Source organism: Sceloporus occidentalis, unplaced genomic scaffold (assembly GCF_023333645.1).
Source record: "Sceloporus occidentalis isolate IW3139 unplaced genomic scaffold, rSceOcc1.0.p SCAF_20, whole genome shotgun sequence".
Lineage (NCBI taxonomy): Eukaryota > Metazoa > Chordata > Lepidosauria > Squamata > Phrynosomatidae > Sceloporus > Sceloporus occidentalis.
This window is the reverse complement of record NW_028317000.1, coordinates 13,966,106-13,986,035: the sequence shown is the minus strand read 5'-3', so window position 1 is coordinate 13,986,035 and position 19,930 is coordinate 13,966,106. Positions and strand designations below refer to the sequence as shown.

At 48.7% G+C, this 19,930-nt stretch overlaps 3 protein-coding genes across 3 annotated transcripts; 1 reads left to right on the top strand and 2 right to left on the bottom strand.

Moving 5' to 3' along the window:
- Nucleotides 1-319: 319 nt before the first annotated feature.
- CCS (copper chaperone for superoxide dismutase) lies at nt 320-5,660 on the bottom strand. Its single transcript, XM_089482901.1, has 8 exons — nt 5,593-5,660; nt 5,072-5,144; nt 4,300-4,437; nt 3,779-3,950; nt 3,606-3,666; nt 3,388-3,465; nt 2,995-3,098; nt 320-2,574 (listed from the first exon to the last, which is right to left on the bottom strand). The coding sequence occupies exons 1-8, from the start codon at nt 5,623-5,625 to the stop codon at nt 2,421-2,423; spliced, it is 813 nt and encodes a 270-aa protein (XP_089339027.1). The 5' UTR covers nt 5,626-5,660; the 3' UTR covers nt 320-2,420.
- Nucleotides 5,661-5,709: 49 nt separating this feature from the next.
- Nucleotides 5,710-8,899, top strand: CCDC87 (coiled-coil domain containing 87). The gene has a single exon (XM_089482900.1). It carries the CDS (start codon nt 5,858-5,860, stop codon nt 8,474-8,476), a length of 2,619 nt encoding a protein of 872 aa, XP_089339026.1. The 5' UTR covers nt 5,710-5,857; the 3' UTR covers nt 8,477-8,899.
- A 1,230-nt stretch (nt 8,900-10,129) lies between these two features.
- Nucleotides 10,130-18,818, bottom strand: LOC149302118 (RNA-binding protein 4B-like). The gene is made up of 4 exons (XM_089483001.1): nt 18,732-18,818; nt 17,753-18,178; nt 12,101-12,761; nt 10,130-10,211 (listed from the first exon to the last, which is right to left on the bottom strand). The coding sequence occupies exons 2-3, from the start codon at nt 18,162-18,164 to the stop codon at nt 12,109-12,111; spliced, it is 1,065 nt and encodes a 354-aa protein (XP_089339127.1). The 5' UTR covers nt 18,165-18,178; nt 18,732-18,818; the 3' UTR covers nt 10,130-10,211; nt 12,101-12,108.
- Between the last annotated feature and the right edge of the window lie 1,112 nt (nt 18,819-19,930).

Below are 19,930 nucleotides of genomic sequence, written 5' to 3'. Positions count from 1 at the left end.
AGATTCATATAGGAAACAATTACACTCTGTTCCAATATTAAAAGAGTTAAAAGTTCTCCTGACGTATAAAACCAGAACAGCAACAGTGTCTTAATATACAAGCAGGGAACAAGAAAGACAAAAGTATAAATGCATCTGAGGAAATAGACTTAAGTCTAGGAAAGCCCATGCTGCCAATTTCTTTCTCTCAGTTAGTCTCAAAAGTGTCACAAGATCTCTTCACAAATTGATTTTTACAGACAAATACAGCTATATCCTTTGAACAGAAAAAGAAAAGAGAAATAAGCACTTTGGGAAAATAAATGCACAGAAGAGACCGTTTTAAGACGATTAACAACATTTTAATGGCAGTTTTCTGGAGATCAAAAGGACAGGGTTTAGAAAGCGGACGCCTCAGAAATGTCCCCGTTTCTCACCCTGAACCTAAGATAATTCGACTACAAATACAACATGATTACATTGTGAACATTTTGTGGTAACTTAATTCAGAAAAGAAACCCTAATCATTCGTGACAGGGCTTGGAAAAGTTCCTTTTTCGGATAATCTCCCAGGATCCTCTAGCCAATGAACTGGAGGATTCTGGGAGTTTGATTGGCTTGTTTTTAAGAAACCCTTTCCCAAGCTTTCCTTCATGAGAACTACTACTAGAAAGGATGGAATTAGTATCGTCATTTTCCTCACGAGCATCCCCTCAAAAAGAGTGGCTTGAACATATCACAATAAGGGTGTGCCTACACTGTAGAAATAATACACTTTGATACCACTTTAAACTGCCATGGCTCTGCCCTATACAACCCTAGAGATTTGTAGCTTCGTGAGGCACCAGCACGCTTTGTCAGCAAAGGCTTAAAGGCCTCATCGAACTACAAATCCCAGGATTCCACAGGACGGAGCTACAGCGCTTTAAAACGGGTGTCAAACTGCATCAGATATAGAAGGTTGCATCTGAGGGAGCGGCGCCTCTGAAGCTCCCCTCAAATCTAAAGTCAAATGCTTTCATGGCTGGCATCCCCTCAAATCCTTATTGCCACATTCCCCTCAAATCCTCAATCACAGAACCATAGCAAAGGGACACAAAATTTAAGGCACTTTCCCACAACATTTGGCAGACGCAGGACTTTTAAAATATCCTAAGATAGCGCTCTCTGACATTTCTGTATTGCCTGTGTGCGTAACAAACAATTATTATATTACAAAACAGGAGGTTAAGCATCCACACAGGTCAGACAACCTGGGGCTTGTGAAGTCAAAGGCTTTCGTGGCCGGCATCCATAGTGTTTTGTGGGTTTTGGGGGCTATGTGGCCATGTTCTAGAAGAGTTTCTTCCTGACGTTTTGCCGGCATCTGTGGCTTTGGCATCTTCAGAGAATGCTGGCATGGAAGAGAGTGGGGTATATATACATATACTGTGTGACCCAACTCACTTCCATGCCAACATTCTCCGAAGATGCCAAAGCCACAGATGCTGGCGAAACGTCAGGAAGAAACTCTTCTAGAACATGGCCACAGAGCCCCGAAAAACCCACAAAAAACTATGTATGCCACCCGTGAAAGCCTTCGACACATCCTTACAAACAAGGGTCTGAGACACTTCGTGTCCTGCCCCATCAAAGAAGGTTGCCACCATTTTCCCTGAGCAAAAACCTTTTTGTGCCTTTTAAAACTATGCATTCTGCAGAGACTCGACAAGTTAAGCTTCCCCCACTGCTATTGGTTTTGCCATTACTTAGCCCAAAAGCTGATTTTGCTGAATGTCTGTCTGCCTGTCGCGCAACTCATAAAGGCGTAGAACGCATGACAGGGAAAACAGGTCTGCCACTAAAAAGGTACAAGAAGAGGTGGCAAAAGGGGGAAGCGTCAAGGTGCACAAAAAAGAAAAATATGGATACAATATTTGCGCATGGGCAAAAGGCTGTCGTTCTACTACCTCCCTAAGAAAAAGCAACTTTGTTTTTTGGAATGTTTCTGGACCAAATAATGTTGACATAACTGCTATGTTCTCTCCTCCACTTCTTCATTCACGTTATGCATCTATGCAAAGGGGTCTTGTCGCAGGGTTGAGGCTAACGGAAAGGAAGAAAAAGGTCTGCAAAAGCTTACGCTTCTTTCAGGAAAGACCCCTTTGCATACCTATCCAGACTAACATGGCAACGTCTTTGTATGTATATAAGTGTATACACACAATTCCTCTTTCGTGGGCCTTTCTCCTTATGGCAGCCGCCTGAATCAAATGCCTTACAAGACATACACTTCCCAGCACCTTCCTACCATTTGTGAAGAATTATGAGAATTATAGCCCTGAATCATAGCTAAATTAAGGAAGGCTCTCTTATGCTACTACATCCATGTTTCGCTCCTGCATTCTCTGCCAATATGTTGACTCTGCAAGCATAAGAGACCAAAGCCAGAGTTCAATATTTTAGAGATGCGGGGCTGGTCGGTTGGTAGCCTGCTTGCCTTGCCCGGCCATAGGCCGCTCTCGTTCTTCCCACAAAGTCACTCCGTCACAGGTACATATCTTCTTTGGGTTTTGGAAGAGGCCGGCGGAACGGGCAATGATACCACAAGCCACTCTGCAAAAGCAAGGGGTCAAGATTATGCTTCTGTTTTGTATATCTGAAACCATTTCTTCACTGCCTTTCCACAGTTTAAATATGCTTATAGGTCTGATTCAAGTGATTGTCCACACACACACACACACACACACACACACAAGATGAGGGCATCCCTTCCAACATTTCACAGATGAAAACTGGGGCATGTCTGGCCAAGCAACATCAAAGTATGGTCAATATAGCAAAAACATTAATAAGGAAGAATACACAAGATAGAGAGGCTGCAGCAGTTTGTTTCTGCCTGAGTCTAAAGGGAAGGGCAATATTCTCCCTTATCTTCTCTCCCTGCTTCTTAGTTACTTGACCATGAACTCAGCTTGAAGCAACTGATAAGCCTGACCAAAGAGCTGTGTCAACCTTGGTCCTCAAGCATCTTACCTCTCGCCCGAATTTCCCGTGACTTTTGAGAGCGGGTGGCTTCCTTGGCCCAAGTCATCTTCCTCTGCATCTATCACCAAGGACCGTCCAATGATATCGTGGACCTGAGAGAGACAACAGCGAGTTGTCACTGCAGTCAAAACTTGTGATACTCCAGACAAACAGAGACATTCCCTCTTACACCGAGCTGTCTTTCTCAACACAACAGCATAGTCATAGGCTGGGTTTAATAAATGCTCAAGGTACTCCAAGAGAAGAATCAAGAAGCACAGATTCATTGAGCTACCTCCATGGAGGGTATACTGTATACCCTAATACTGTATTTTCCCTAAAAGAGCTTACTTGAGTTTTAAGATCCTTCAAAGTTCACTTTTCCTGCCTAAGAAGCCTCACCTTCAGTCGGTTGTCTTCCATCCGGAAGGAAGCTCTTCCATCAGCAGCAGCCACAATATTGCCAAGGTCCCCAGCATGCTGGAAACAGAGCCCCACCGTTAGATCTCAGAGACCTTTTATCCGCTGACAACAAGAAATCAGAACTGCTATGGCACGTATGAGCCTGACTATGGTATTTAATGATGTGCAGTTCAATACACTAAGATGCCACAACGTACCCTGTGTACATCCTGCGGACCTCCATGGCACTCTCCATCAGGGTCAAAATGGTCCCCACAGCTGTTTGGGAAGAAAGTAGAGCTTGAAGTCTATTGAACACAAGTTTCCAACCACAGCCTCCTCACCGAAAAGCTGAAGTGACTCCAGGGAGTTACCTGACAGCATCTCTCACCTGTCACAAGAATTGCTGATGTCCCCAAACTCATGGACATGCAGGCCATGAGGGCCTGGCTCCAGCCCATCAATGGTACCATCAATCAGGCATTTCTCTGGGGAGATCTGCAGGAACCTCACCACACCTTGTATCAATCCAAGGCCAGACACCATGGCCACGGCTGCGCTGCCTAATGGGAAAACAAAAACGTTACACCATGGTTAATAGCAAACCCTATTAAAGCAAAGGACTTTGAGTATAAACATGCCATAGATCTGCATTGGAGGACCTAGAGATTCCTAGGCAAGGCTGCATAGATTGTTGAGCTTTAGTGGGCTGTAGCACCTTTCCCCTATCTGTTGTCAGACTCCCATCATGCCTAGCCAGCATAGCTAGTGGTGAAGGATGATGGTAGGTGCAGTCCAACAAGATCTAGATTGCCACATGCTCCTGAGCCCTGGTTATAAACTGGTATAGGTTTGCTGTGGAAATAGAGTATGGAAAGTGTGAGGGGCAGTGTATCAGGGGCTGGGACTTACCTGGCACAGTACTTCCCATCCCTTTTAGCACAGCTTTGCGCCCAGTACTCTCCAAAAGGCTTTGGACCTTCTCAGTGCCAAGGCTGGTCTCCACCAGCACACTCTGGGAATCCAGCTGGACATCAAGGACCTGGAGGCCTGGAGGGAAATGTACAGCACGGATAGGACAAGGCTGACTTAATAGTTGGGGTTGTGGGAAACTGTTTGGTCTGCCTCCTTGCAGTCCTTTTTTGCCTCTCTCACATTCCCGGTACAGGACTACTGTCCCAGCGTAAGTCCTTTCCCCAATGATCAGCTGGACTGTGGAAAACGTAGAAGGAAGATGGATAGCACACAGGCGCATGTGTGGCCCATGGTCCACATCCTTAAACAAGGTGGTGGTTGTTCTGATATCTACCATTTTTTATCTATCTGGGCAGTTGCAAAGAAAGGGGAATGTGAGCATCAATGGGGGAACCCCCACCACCGCTTTTTAGTACCAGAGAGCTGGAAAAGACCTCAAAGGCCATCCACTCCAACCATTCTGCCATGCAGGAACTCACAATCAAAGCTATTGCTACAGAAGAGATCCCCAAGGGTCATTCAATGCAACCCCTTTCTCTCTTACAGGAAGACCCACTCGAAGCCCTCCCCGTGACAGATGGCCATCCAGCCTCTGTTTTAAAAACCTCCAAAGAAGGAGACGCCACCATTTTGGAAGGAGTGGGTTCCACTGTTGAAAGATGGGAATGGCCACTTCACTTCAAAAGACTATAATGGCTATTGCTATCACCTGGCACTCCTTGCAGAGTCTTCACAATGGCCTCCACACAGTTCTGGCAAGTCATCTGGACGGCAAATTCCAGCTGCAAACAGAGAAAGAGAGAGAGAGAGAGAAAGTGCCACCGTCGGGCCAAAACTGTCAGCCAAAAAAGAAGAATTAAGGAGAAGGAGAATAAAAGACCACATGCTGTAAAACATTCAGTATTTCTCCTTTTGCATTCTTGGTTTCCTTTTACTGTGCATTGTATATACTATATTCCCTCCCCCCCCCCCCCCAGTATTTAACTGGAAAAGGGAAGGGCTAGTGGCTTGAGTGCTGGACTAGGACTCTGAGAGTCCAGGGTTCGAATCCTGGCTCGATCATGAAAACCCAATACAGTAGTTGACTTTGGGCAAGTCACACTCTCTCAGCCTCAGAGGGAGGCAATAATGGCAAACCCCTTCTGAACAAACCTTGCTAAGAAAACCTCAGGAGAGACACACAGCAACAGCATTAATATCTGCCAATCCTAGTCCCTGGGGCTCTCTTACCCGACAAGGGGCGCCTTCTGGGCTTTCAGCCATGGCTGCAGCGCCTTTCCCCCCAAACCGGAAGTGTTTCTACCCGGACCCTTTTGAGCGACGCGCACAGCGCAGCGCATTGGCACCGAGGCGATGACGTCACTATGGGTCCAGCTCTTCTTCCCGACCGGGCGGAAACTGGAGCCCGGAGCGGAACGTTCCGCCCTGTCACCATGGCAACCCTAGAAACCTAACAGCGCCTAGAGGCCTTGTTGTTGTGCTTTTGCGGCCTGTCATGGCCTCCTCCTCCTCCTCTTCCCCTCTCCGGGGGCTGTACCCCTTGGAGGAGACGGCGGTGGGGACCCAGGAGGTGCATGACCAGTACCAGCGCATCCTGGCCCCGCTCTCCCTCTTCCCCAACAGCCACAGCCGGGTGCGGCAGGACCCCTTCCATAGGGAGCCCTCCTTCACCCTGCGGCCCTCCTCGAGTCAGAGGGCCATCCCGGTGCCGATCTCCTTGGCTGGCCTCTTGCAGCTGGTCAAGCAGCGGCTGGAGCTGGGGCCGCGGTGGGGCCACATCCCCACCCAGCACCAAAAGACTTTCAGGGAGATCATCCTCACCGAGGTCCGGCACATCTATAAGGATGTCCAGGGTACCCTCTATGACCCGGCCTTCGGCAGCCACACCAACCGGGAGCTGTACCAACACCTTGTGATGTACATCGGCTTGGTGTGCCAGCACCTCTTCCTCCACTACCTGTGCCTCATGGAGCACCGCGGTGCGCTGGGCGTCTTCACCGACTGTGCCAACCTGACGCGCTTCTCTTCCCAGCTCTCCCTGGACTGCTCTGCCTTCCTCAACGTGGCCGCCGTCCACCACCGCCTGGTCATGGAGATGAAGACCCTCGGGAGCCACACGGAGGTCAAGCCCCCGAAGCCCGTCAGCCCGCTGAGCCACAGGCCTGCCCAAAAGCTGGGATGCCGCCTTGGCTTCACAATCAGCCACTTCATCCGGATGACCAGGCCCCACACACAAACCGTGAGGCAGAAGGTTGCCCAGGATATCAAAGAGCTCGAGGAGATACCTCGGTTGGACATGAGGAAGATTAAGGACCTGCACCTTCCCTTGCTCACGGACAACCATTTCTTTCGGCAGATGGCTTGCGCGGCCATCAAGACACCTTGTCCAACCATCACGAGGCAGAAGAGCAAATCGCAACAGGCGGCGTACGTTTTCAAGAGGAGCCAGTCCTTGCCCAACATGAGAGTCGGGAAGCTCTTGGCGGACGAACTCGGGATCCGTTTAACCCCCCGACGTCTCTCTCCAGATCTGCCTTGCCGCTATACAGACTTCACCGAAGACACGGACCTTGATGGGTCCGTGGGCCTGGCTGAGGACCTCCGGAGGCTGGTGCAGGGCTCCGTCTTGAAAAGCAGCCCGTGGAAAGATGAGCAGGACGACGACCTGGACCTCCCTCCCCTTATAAAAGCCCTCACGTGGCGCAGGTCGAACGAGGCCCGCCTGGAGTACCTCCAGAGAATGCTGGTTTCCTTGCAACAGGAAGAAAACACCGAAATGAGACGGAGAAACACCATCATCGCCGCTCCAGCCACTCACCCTCAGGCGGCCACCGTGAACTTCGAGGTCCACGACAAGATGGTGGTGAAGGCGGCCGACATGCAAGTGTCAGAAAGGGTTTACTTGGATGAGGTGGTTCTGGAGCGGTTCCCGCCCATTTACAACCACCTCCTCGGGGAGATTGACAACGCCACTTTGAAGTCCCTGGATGCCAGTCTTTCTATGGGGGAAGAGGTCCGGGAGATGTACAAGGAACTGATGAACACCATCCCGAAGGACCACATGAAATTTGACCTGGGGCCCTCGACGGAGCCCCCCGCCACCAACATAGACCTGTCGGTCTGCTTCGCTTCGTCGACGCTGTACGGGAAAAAAAGTGATCAAATAATTAACGAACAGCTGAGTGAAATCCTGCCCGCTGGGCCCTTCGCCCCCGAGGAAGTGGTAGACACCCTCCAGACTCCGAATCTGCCTTTCAAAAAGTCGGGGAGCAAAAAACAACACGCCTCTTGGCTCAAATGGTGGAAGAAGACATTCAACGTGGACGACTACCTGAAATACCTCAGCACCAACGAGGCGGACTTTTTGCCGGTGATATTTCACTTGTACAACTTCGAGGGCAATGTGGAGGAGGAGCTGCGGCAGCTGGCAATAGCCGAGGCCGAAACCAAGAAAAGGGAGAAGGCGCGGAGAGATACCATTAAGCAAGCGGCGGAGCTTCAATTCAAGCAGGAAAAAGTTGAGCCTGGAAAGTGGAATCCGGGCGGCACCACGACGGAGGAACCGAACATTTTTGCTCTCTATGACCATAAGCCTGAGGATCTCAGGGCCATTCAGAGAAGGTTGGAAAGGCTCTGGACGGTTCTTCATTTTCCGGAAAGAGAGAGGCTAGATATGGCCATTAAATACAGCTCCAGACAGTACTACTACTTCCTCCCGGACATGCTTCAAGCTTGGGAAAGGGCAGCCCAGACTATCCAGGAGCGGGAGCTGCTGCTGGCCGAACTGGAAAAGTTTGAGCAGACGGCTTCCAATCCCAACCGCTTGTTCAGCAAAGAGCCCCAGGCCTTTGCGAGGCGAATGCAGGAATCCAGGACGAGGTGGCGCCTGCGTTCGGAGTTGGCCCAGTATGACGCGGAGCTCTATCTCATCCTGACCCACATCAAGGAGGAGTTCGATGACACTGTGACTTTCCGGGGACGGCCGTACCCGGAGAAGATGCAATGGGACACGGTGGAGATGCTGTACTGGTTGGAACAGAAGCGCCGCGTGGGCTTCCTGAAGAGACAGCTTCGAAGAAGGAGCAAGACTTGGAAACTCCCTCCTCTTTCATAGATTGGCGCCGTTACCTGATTTATCACAGCAAAGTGGCAATTCAGAAGGCAATCTTTCTACACAGATTCCTCTTCAGACTTTTCTTCCCCTGCAGCTGTGTTCATTTGCAGCCAACAAGGACAGAACATATATAGAGGCAGTCCCAATGAATTTAGACCCCTTGTCTAGTGCCACGGACAGGTCCAAGGAGGGATTTTTTCAGAGGTCCAAAGACAAGGAGTTTCAGGTAGCTGCAGTCACCAAATGGGACTGTGGAAAATGGGACACAGGCCAAAGGAGCAAGACTATCATCAATGGTCATCTGGCTCATGCCAGAGTTTGGAAGAGTTGGCGAGATGTGTCTTCTTCATAATCTATTGGCATTTACAGAAAATGGTGGTTTCTGACTTTCTCGGTTTTAATTAAAAATAATAAAAAGTGTTAGCCATCACCAGGAGTGCTGCGACTGTGAATTCCTGCATGGTTAGATGGTCCTTGTGGCCCCTTCCAAAGGCAATGGTTGCCTTTGCGGATCAGACCTCTCACCCAGAATTCTGTTTCTGGTGAGAGTCCCAAGGAAGTTCCCAAGAAAGGCTTGGTTTCTCAAATCTACATGGTGCACAGAAAGATGAAATGCACCTAGATAACACTACTACACACCAGTATCTGAGGCACATGCCTCAGGTCCTGCTGTACCCTACAGTTGCTGCCAACCACATTCAAGGCCATTGCTTTCCAACCTTGGGGGGATATGGGCACTATTTGGACAGATGATCTGTTGCTGTGTTCCTGTAAGGATTGGAGGCAAATGTGGCAAGATCTGAAGGGCATTTGTAGTAAAACTGGGTCTGAACCCAAGCTTCAATTAGCAGCAGCCATGATGTTGATGAGAAGGGCAGGGATCTGTCCCATTCCACAGTCTAAAAATACTGAACCCTCTGGGACTTCCCTATTAGTTCCCAAAGGTAGTTTCAGAACAATATTCTGCAATGTTATTTTATATCTTGGAAGGCCATTCCCCCAAATCAAGCAGTTAGTTTCCAAGCCCCAGTTGACAAAATGTAAAGTAGAAGCCAAAATCTTACTCCTCATCCTACAAATGGCTGCCATTTGGTTAACTTCTCCTTTTGTCTTTTTGGCCCAGGCTACAGAAAAGACAGAAACCTCCAGGTATCTGTTACAAATACTTTGTTTTATTGAAGAAGGGTTTTGGGGAAGGTGAAGAAAAGTGTTTGGTGAACAAAAAAAAGAAACACAGGTTAATATCAATATATGAAGGAAAGGATGCCACCGGAGGGGCCAAAAACTCAGGTCTGTATGGCAGTGACTTCTCATAGGGAAAGAAAAAAAGATTATTCCAAAATGAAGCCTCTTGAGGCGGAGGGAAAAGGCAGTGGCTCAAACCACGATCCAGAAGGAAGAGGGCTTGCCCCTTGTTTCCCCCGGTGCCACCTTGTCGAGATCTCAACAAGAGACCAAGAAAGCAAAGACCGTGACCACGCCAAACAGGAGGGTGCAGAACCTGGTGCAAAAACCCCCTGCGAACACTTACCCCTCTTTCCCACCCCCATAAGCAACCCCTGGGAAAGTTTCCTTCTTTAAAAAATGAAGTTAGCTGTCACTAAGCTCTGAAGACGCACAAAATGTCCACTAGTGAGGCCACGCTAAACACAAATCGACACACGCCGTGAAGCCTGGCATAGCTTTGCCGCGGGCGCGACGCAGGAACCCGACGTCCAGCCCTCAAATAGCCTACCTGAAAGATAAAAGACACAGTTCATTTGAAGGCTCAGGGGGGTATGGTCTCTGCGCCTAGAGAAAAACCCAGAAGCAGGCAGCACTGGATTCCAACACGCTTCTAGGGATGGTCTGCATGTGCCCAACCAAAGTCCTGAGCATCAACCAAGAGTCATGTGCTTGGGTGCATGTGAATATAAGCAAGTGGGAAGAACAGATATGGTCGGGAGGGAAAGGAAAAGGAAGAAAAATCACCACGTTTGGAACCTCTACTTCACAGATAGTTCTTGGAAAGGAAGAGGCAACACCAACATATTCCTGGAGTGGTTTACAAGCCTTCGCTGTGTACTCAAAGATTGAGTGGAAAGCAAGCTAAGGAGGGGATTCTTTTTCAGGTTGATATTAAACATTTTAGAAAACAAAGCGGTCCTTGTAGACCCAAACCATTCAATTTCTAGGCAAGTCTTAGGGCACTACTAAGGGTTCCGGGGCGACTGATGAAAATACTACACGATGTAGCAGTCTGGGACCACCAACTCACCTTTTCCGCTGTGCTTACACAGACATTCCCAGAGGAAGAATTAAGGCTGGCCTTTTCCCAACTCCAACCAATGACTCCTTTGGACTACACTTCCCAGAAACCCCTAGTCACCATGGCCTGGCAGAGGTCCTTTTCCAGCCTTGCCATCCAAGGTCCTTTGAAACTGGAGATGCCAGGGATGGAGACCGAGACCTTCTCCATGAAGAGCAGGGACTGTGCCACTGAACTACAGAGCCTTCCCTGGAACAAAGGCATCTGCCTTAGACCAAGTCGAACTAATTGTTCGTCTAATCAATTACTTTCTTCTACTACACTATGACCCCCTTCAAATAGCTCTGTTTCAGTTCCCAGGAAGACTGCCAGGCTTAATCGATTCCAGAGTCTGGGCGCTCCTGCTATGCAATGGGAATCACGCAAACCTGAAACCTGACATTCAAGGAAAGGTGACAATTTGTTGTGACTTCAGTGAACTGCAGGCAAGAGACTCCAAACAGGACCTCAGAGGTCTGCATGTTGCAAGCACTGTTGCCCCTAAGTCTTTCCTTAACATCTTTAACACAATGTGGTTAAATGAACATTCAGTGAAAGAAAATGTCATGATGGTCACTGGCCGACATGACTTCTAAAAAGCAGATGGCCAGCCTCCCCCAAACTAGATGTGTTAAACTACAACTCTGGGAAGGCATTAAATGGGAGAAAGCCGAGTCAGACGTGTTTAGAGAAGAGGGTGGACCAATAACTACTAGTGGATATGGGGTTTGCTCTACTATGCCTTGGTGGGGTGAAGGAAACCTGATCCTCCAGAGTCCAGACTATAGGCTCAGAGATGACACCGGGGTGTCTTCCATGAATTCAAGGTCCTACTGAGATTTCAAAGCAGCATAACTAGAGGGTCACCCCGTGTCTAGCCGTATGATGTGCATATGCAAGGAGAGTGAGACAGCCCTGTGAACAGAAAGCGAGGTGTGGACCAAAGAAGATGCAGCAGAGGTACATAGAGGAAATAGGGAGAACTGCCAAGAGCCGGTTATAGGTTTTTAGAAGCAGTAGAAGAGAGGTACTATTCTCCCTATGGAAAGAAATCCTGGGTGTGTAATTTTATAACAAAGGACCAGGCTCCCTTTTTCGCTTGCCCCATGATAGAGGTCCAAACTAAGCCTCCCACGCCCATGGTACAGCTTGCTCCAGATGTGAACTCCAGATGTATGCTCTGCTCACTGCAGCGGGATCCAGAGCACCACGGATACCGACAGGTATCCCTATGAGACACATGTAGCAGCCAGCTACTTTCCCAATTCTTACCGTCAGCCACACCAACGGGCCATTCCCCCTCCTCCTCCTAGCTATGCATGAAAAAACGCTCTCACCTCCAGACTCAATACGCGGAGTACCGCAACCTGTCCGCGCCTGCGTCCCGCCCAAATCGCTGGACATCGTAGAGGGAGGATCGCGAGACGGGAGACAGCTGAACACGCTCGTATCCGTACACATCTGCGGTGGTGGAAGCCGCGGCTGCCGAGCGACGCAGAGGGCTTCTATCCCGGGTGTAAAAGGAAGAGGTCGCGGCCGCAGCGGCGGCGGCAGCTACCGCCGCCGCAGTTCCCGAGGCTGGTAGCAAGGCCCTCTCGTAGGGGTCTAAGGCGGTAGAGAGGCGACTGGCCATCGCTGTGGCTTGTGAATACTGGGCATACTGGGAATATTGGGCCATAGTGTGCTCCGCATAAGCGTCGTATGCAGAAGCCCCGTACGCCACGGCGGACCTCGCGCGGTACCGTTTATAGTAATCCACCATTCCATAAGGGTCATCGTAATACACAGGGTCCCCATAGCCTGCAGGGTAAGGGGTGCGCACCATTCCGTACTGCTCGCTATAGGTTTCGGTCAACTCGGGCACTTGCCCCGTGCGATCGACCGGGCACTCTTTAGACCAGTGACCCTCCTTCCCACAACGGTAGCAGCCACTCTTGTCTCCCATCCCGGGCGCAGTCCTGAGCCGGCTGGTGGACAACTGCACGCGCATTCGTTTGCCTTGAAGAAACAGACGCAAGAAGGGCAGCTATAAAGATATGTTAAAAAACAGTTCAGAGCAAAAGCACAGCAGGTCAGACTTTAAAAGGGGAAGACAAAAACAAAGTCAGGGAACCACCAGCTTGGGCCAGCGAAAAGCACAGGAGGCGAACCAAAAACCCTTCCTGCGCCAAATGATTCTCTGCCACAGAAAAGGTGGGAACCACCCTCTCCTTCTGTGGATCAGCCAAGTAAGGTGTTAAGGGAGCAAAGCTCTTAGTAGGAGTAAAGGGTTATTCCCCCCCCCCCCCCCCCGCCAAGCCTGCTTCTGAATATGAAATGTTTCTATCAGGCCCTATAAACTGTGTTGGCTGCTAAGAACCGGGAATATTTCAGCAGGCCTACAGAATGCTACAGTACAGGAGTAACACCCCAAGATCCCACCAATCTGGCCTTTTGGAAGCTGGCAGCAACTGCATGACTGCATGTCCCAACACTCGACTTCCAAAACGCTCTCTGGAACGCTCCAGTTAAACCACAGCGGCCGTCACTGTGTTTAATAAGCATTGCCAGTCCCTCCGGTAACAAAGAAATGCTTACCAAGGCTTGAAAACCAATGTGAACCTTTCTGGAAGGGAATGCATTCAGATTTGGTCTCTGATGGTGAACTCAACCGTGACAACCTTGGCTCATTCATCCCTCCCTGTCCAGTTTCAATTGGGGGTGAACAGAGCCCATGGCACTGTCTTGAATATTGTTTTCTGTGATGAAACTAAGCAGAGCTTACATGGGATGATCTGGTGTGCTCCATTTAAGCAATCTCACATGATGCAGGCGCTGGAGATATGACGACTGAACATGCGGTCTGCTCAGAAGTATGGCTAAGCTCCAGCGTCTCTCCTGGACTACAACAGAAAGCTGGCATACTTTGTGCCTATACAAACATTTAGCCCTATAGCTCAGTGGAAAGAGTATAAAGGCTGCCTGAACCCCTCTCAAACACTGACCCATTATGGAAATCATAAAGACCATTCAGTTCCGACAGCCTGACCAGTTTTAGAATCTATACCAGCCAGTCCATAGAAGACAATATTAACTTCCCTTCTTCTCACCACTGGCCATGTGCCCGTCTTTACCATTTGCAGGAACTGACCGTATCCCCACCAGCCATATTAGGACAGGTGTTGTTCACCAGGCTGGCCTAACTGACATTCTCACTGAGTAACCCCCTTTTAATGTCTGTGGTTGGTACCACTGTGCTAAAAGGCTGCTAAGAGGTCAACCTCAGCAGACTGAAGGCCCACGCCTGAAGCCCCTGGTGACGTTGTTCCCCAAGATGTCTGCACCCTTTCAACTTCTGACTCCAGCTTTGCTGCAGATGCAAAGAGGCCCCATCAACCTCGCTGTCTTCAACAGCCAGTATACTATTTCTAAGCATAGCTCAAAAGCCACATTTGCAGAGAACCTTCTGATATGAACATGCGCCTCAACTTCCCAATTATGCATCCCACCCTGCCCTTGCCCTCTTGGGCTCAATGGGGGAGATGGTATACTAACTGCTGGCACTGTTCAAATTACATTTGCTTCCCACACCTAGGATACATCCTGGGACCCTGGTTGTTGCTTTTGCATTCCTGACTTCACCTTGTACTTAGCATCTCGTCTACAAACAGGGCAGCCAGCTGCAGAGGTGCCTTTAGGAGCTATGTCAAATAACATCCTGCCCAGCCAACACAGGTTGGATACTGCCCACACTTAACATCACCAAAGAAGGGACACCATCGAGAACACGTCTCATCCCTGCATGATCGGCCATGCCAGCCCAAATTCCCTGTATTGCACACCTGTTCAAAGTAACAGAGAGGTATCAATTTATGTATAGGTTCATCCTACATTCTTGGGCACCCCATCTACGTGGCTCTTTGACTGGCAGTTGATGGGACCAAAGGCCCTATAAAGTGTGCTGCTTTCAAGTTTGGATGGAATTTGCCTGGGAAGTGGATTGTGCCACTCTCCCAGAAGTCACCAGTAACTGGTATCTGTAGTACCATCAGCAGAGAGGGAAAACGGGGAGATACACATACAACCTGTGCATTGGCTGCAACTGAATCTGAGAGCCCACACAGACAGGCCAAAATAAAGCTGCTTGGGGTCACTCTGGAGGTATGCTGTTTAAACAATGCATGTTTCCTAAGAGGCCAGAAGCCGCACCAAAGCCATGCTCCAGTCCTAAGGACTGAAGCGCAGCTTCGGTGCGGCTTCTGGCCTCTTAAAATGCATGTGTTCTTTAAACAACATACCTCCAAAGTGACCCCAAGCAGCTTTATTTTGGCCTGTCTGTACAGGCCCTACATAATGGTACTTTATGAAACCTAGACCATATATACAACTGTTATAGGAGTCGGTTAGGCTTCACACATGCCAGAAGGGCACCAAGAGGAATGGCCTCATCCCAAAGTGCTGCCTAATGCAGCCATAAGTTCACTCATAGATGGTCTAAGATGTTGAACATACTAGAAGGGTGTGAACTTGCCTTACTTATTCAATTGCTTAATATATCATGAATATGATTGTCTATTTCTAGCTCAGCTCTCTTCAGGCCTCTTCGTGCCATACATCTAGCCTTGCCAAACCATTTTAAACAGACCACCCCAAATTTATTGCCCTCCAGCCTAAGCAATGGCCAGTTCCTTTTCCTTCAAGTTGAACTCTATCTCTTGACCGCTTCTCAAGAGAAATCGATTTCATGTACAGAGATAGTTCTTACCTACCGTCATGATATAACTAGATTTGAACCGTCTTTCCAGACAAGCTAAAAAGGAAAGGACAAACTTGGCATAAATACATTCAGCTAAAATGGGGATGTATGGCCTCTATATCTTAACACCTGGAAGATGCCAAGTAAATACAGTTGGCCCTCTGTTTCCTTGGATTCTTTATGCACAAATTCATATATGAATTAATAAAGAGCAAACTTAGATTTTGACGTTTTATAGCAGGGACGCCGTTTTACTACGCCACTGCATTTAATGGGACTCAACCTCAATGAATTTTGGCATCCACAGGGGTCCTGGAACCAAAACCCAATGGATACCAAGGGTCCGCTGTACTGAAAAAAGGCAATCTTTGAGATTTATCCCCCAATACAACCAAATCTGTGGGTTGTTTTCTCAGCTCGCTTCCACCAAGGTTATCAACTAAGGTGCTCAGTCTTCCCAACATTAGTAAGTACAACCCTCCTTCAAATTCTAAAGTCACGCAGGGCCTTGAGGAAGACAAGGCACGCGCCTCTTGCATTCATGGCAATGGAAAGAGGCAGGGGAGAATTGTGTGAGACTGGAAAACTTAGTGGAAACAGATGAAGACAAGGGGAATCCATGAACGAGGCGACTAAAGGAATGCAGGACAAAGAAAGCAATGAGGAAGGAAGGGTTGAGATGACTTGCTGGAAGAACCACAGGGGAGGAGAAAGAAGTTTATCTACGCTTTTCAAAGTAATATCTTCCTGCTAGGAAAGGATTATACAGCTAAAGAAAGTGTGTGTGTGAACATATATATACATATATGTTCACGGTTACAACCCAGATTCTGTTTTAGGTTACATAAGGCCAAAACACTGAAATATGTAGGCTCAGAGTCTTTGGTTGTCAGTCCCTAGTTCTAGTGCTCCATGCTAGTGTCAGTTGATTCAGTAACCAGCTGACTAAAACCTTAAATACAGATGAAACGTCTACAAATGTTATCTGAACAGTTAGGCTAAGAGCAACTAAAGATCTAGGAGCTATTGAAGGACATAAATATACCCACCTTCTCCTCACTGTACTAAACGTAAGGGAAAGGAAGTGTAACAAAGGGTTTTTTAATAGCTCATGGCACTGCTATAAAACAGAGTTTCTGCCTTTTGAAGGTGCTCCTTCTAATCCATTTTTCAAGGCATCCTTAAAGTTCGAAGCTTACGTTTAAATTCATGGGCCTTGAGCTTATATTTGAGCATACTTTTGCTTTTATGTGTCTACACACTCAAATTCTGGGCTTTTTTAAAAAATAAAATTGTTAAATAATAAATCGGCAGCGGGGCTTTTGTGTATTAAACAGCCGCTCAAAGAAACTAGGCTGAGATTGTCCAAAGGAAAATGTTTTTGGCTGAACTGCAGTACCATGGCGCTGGGTTTAAAGCTAATGTCTTAGGTAACCAAATAAATAGCCAAATGTTTAAGTTCAGCAGAATTCAAAGACATAGCCATGTTAGTTTGTAGAAACAGAATGCAGAGAGATCTTGTAGTGCCTTTGAGACTCACTGAGTGTGTGTGTGTTAATATATATGTATATGTGTGTGTGTGTATATATATACTTCCTCAGATGCAGCATGAGCTTTCACAGACTTCAGTCTAGTTCGCCAGATGCATCTGAGGAAGCAGACTGAAGCCTATGAAAGCTCATGTTGCCAACTCCTTTCTTCCAGTTAGTCTCAAAGGTGCTACAAGATCTCTCTACATTATTATTACTATAGCCAAATGCATCTGAGAAAGCAGACTGAAGTCTACGAAAGCTCAGGCTGCCAATTTCTTTCTTTCAGTGAGTCTCAAAGGCACCAGAAGTTTAACCAGTGGATAGTTCTGCTGGCTGTAGACCAGAGCCTGGGACCCAATGGAGCAATGGATGCAAGCTGCAAGAAAAGAGATTCCACCTCAACATTAGGAGGAACCTCCTGAGAGTAAGGGCAGTTCAACAGTGGAACAAACTCCTTCCTCGGAGTGTAATAGAGGTCTTTAAACAGAGGCTGGATGGCCATCTGTCAATGGGGATGCTTTGATTGAGAGTTCCTGCATGGCAGAATAAAGGGGTTGGACTGGATCAGGGCCCTTCTTGGGGACTCTTCCAACTCTATGGTTCTATGTAACTGACCAAACCTGCTTCTCTTGTTCAAGGCAGCCACCGCAAAGCCAGGAAGCCAGCCTGGGGGCCCTCTTGTTGTTCCCAGTCCAGGCCGCCACCCGTCTCCCCCTTCCCACCTTGGAACTCCGTATTGTCAAGGCCCCGGATGGCCTCCACGGCGTCTTCCGCCCGCTCCATGTGGACGAAGGCATAGTCCTTCACGATGTCGCACTCCAGCACGGGTCCGTACTCCTCAAACTTGGATCGCAGCTCCAGGTTGGTGCAGGCGGGGCTGATGTTGCCGACATGGAGCTTGGTGGAGGCCTTGCTCTTGGTCTTGCTGGCCTCCACGTTGATGCAGACGCCGTGGAGCTTGTAGTGGTGCAGGTTGCGGATGGCGTCCTCCGCCGCCGTCTTGTCCTCAATGTGAACGAAGCCATAGTTCTTGATGATGTCGCACTCCAGCACCCGGCCGTACTGCTCAAAGAGCGAGCGGATCTCCTGCTCGGTGGCCTCCCGGGGAAGGTTGCCGATGAAGAGCTTCACCATGGCGGCAGCGACAGCTGAGGGAAGAGGCGGGAGGTGGCGCTAAGGCAGAGGCGCGGGTTTGGTTACTCACGGATTTGGTTCATATGTTCTCTCTAGGAATCTCTAGGTCCTCCAGCGCAAGTCTATGGTCAACATGAACCAAAAGCTGCATTGAAAGACCTAGAGGTTCCTAGAGAGAACACTCCACTAGGCCTTTGTAGCGCCTCCAGTGCAACTCTATGGTCAGTGCCTGGCCAATATGGACCATAGAGATGCATTGGAGGACCTAGAGATTATTCCTAGAGAGGACACTCCACTAGGCCTTTGTAGCTCCGCCAGCACAACTCTATGGTCAGTGTCTGGCCAATGGGGACCATAGAGTTGCATTGGAGGACCTAGAGATTATTCCTAGAGAGGACACTCCACTAGGCCTTTGTAGCTCCTCCAATGCAACTCTATGGTCAGTGTCTGGCCAATGGGGACCATAGAGTTGCCTTGGAGGACCTAGAGATTCCTAGAGAGGCGTCCTTGTTATGAGGAAGCTGAAGACCAGGCCAACCCTTCAAGAGCCCTTCAGGTCCAACTCACCACCGGCTCCGTCCCCTTCAGCCGCCTCCGCCACACACCTCCTCCTTAGCCGCCCTCTCCACAAAATGGCGGACCAACCGCACACCTTCTCCGCCTCCCAGCAACCTAGCCCGCCCCTATCTCTAACCTTTCGCTCCCATTGGCTCCCTTAGGACCCTCCGCGCGTGGTGAATGGTCGGATTTGACGTCGCTCAAGGAGGCCTCACCAATCGGAAACCGGCTCTTGATGAGGGACGAGGGGATTGGCTGCGAGTCAGAAGGGGCGTGGTTAAAAGGAGAATTCTAGACCACAGGCCCCTAGCCTTGGGGAGATAAGGAGTGACGGGATTGGCTGCGCGCCTTAAAGGGGGCGGGGTTACACGGCTTGTTGTAGCCTACAAAAGCCACGCCCCTATGGAGTGATGGGATTGGCTGTGCACCTCACCACAAAGGGGCGGAGCTAAAAGGCGTATTGTTGCCTAGATAGGCCACGCTTCTATAGGTCGGTAAGGAGCGATGGGATTGGCTGCCCGCCTCAAAGGGGCGGGGGTTACAAGGCGTGGTCAAACCTGCAAAGCCACGCCTCTTTCCTTGCATCGGGTCGTACCATTTTGTTCCCTGACACGGGGGTGTTTGGGCTGTTCCATTTGGTCTCTTTGGGGGGGAATTGGGGATAAATTAAAGGTTATTAAAGAATAGCGGCTCTTTTATTAATGTTTATTAAGAGAAACAGAGGCATTCTAGATCCCCCTGAGATCCCAGGCCTGTCTTTGGAGTGGCATCTTGAAGGCTACAAAAAAGTGTGTGTGTGTGTGTGTGTGTGTGTGTGTGTGTGTGTGTGTGTATATATATATATATATATATATGAGAGACTACATCTCCCATCATTCCTAGTGAACCTAGGCATGCGCACGCACACACACAGATAGTCCTATTAAAATGACTGCATAAAAACAGTTTAATATATATGTATATATGTATAGGTTCACTAGGAATGATGGGAGTTGCAGTCCCAACAGTAGCAGCGTAGTATAAACAGTGTAAACAGTATAAGATTAAGACATAGTCCTCTTTAAAAAGACTGCATAAAAACAGTTTAAGAACAAAGGTGTACAATTATGGCACTACTGCCGTTAGGACTGCAGCTCCCATCATTCCTAGTGAACCCAGTCATGCGCATATATATATATATATATATAGTATAATAGTAAGACATGGCC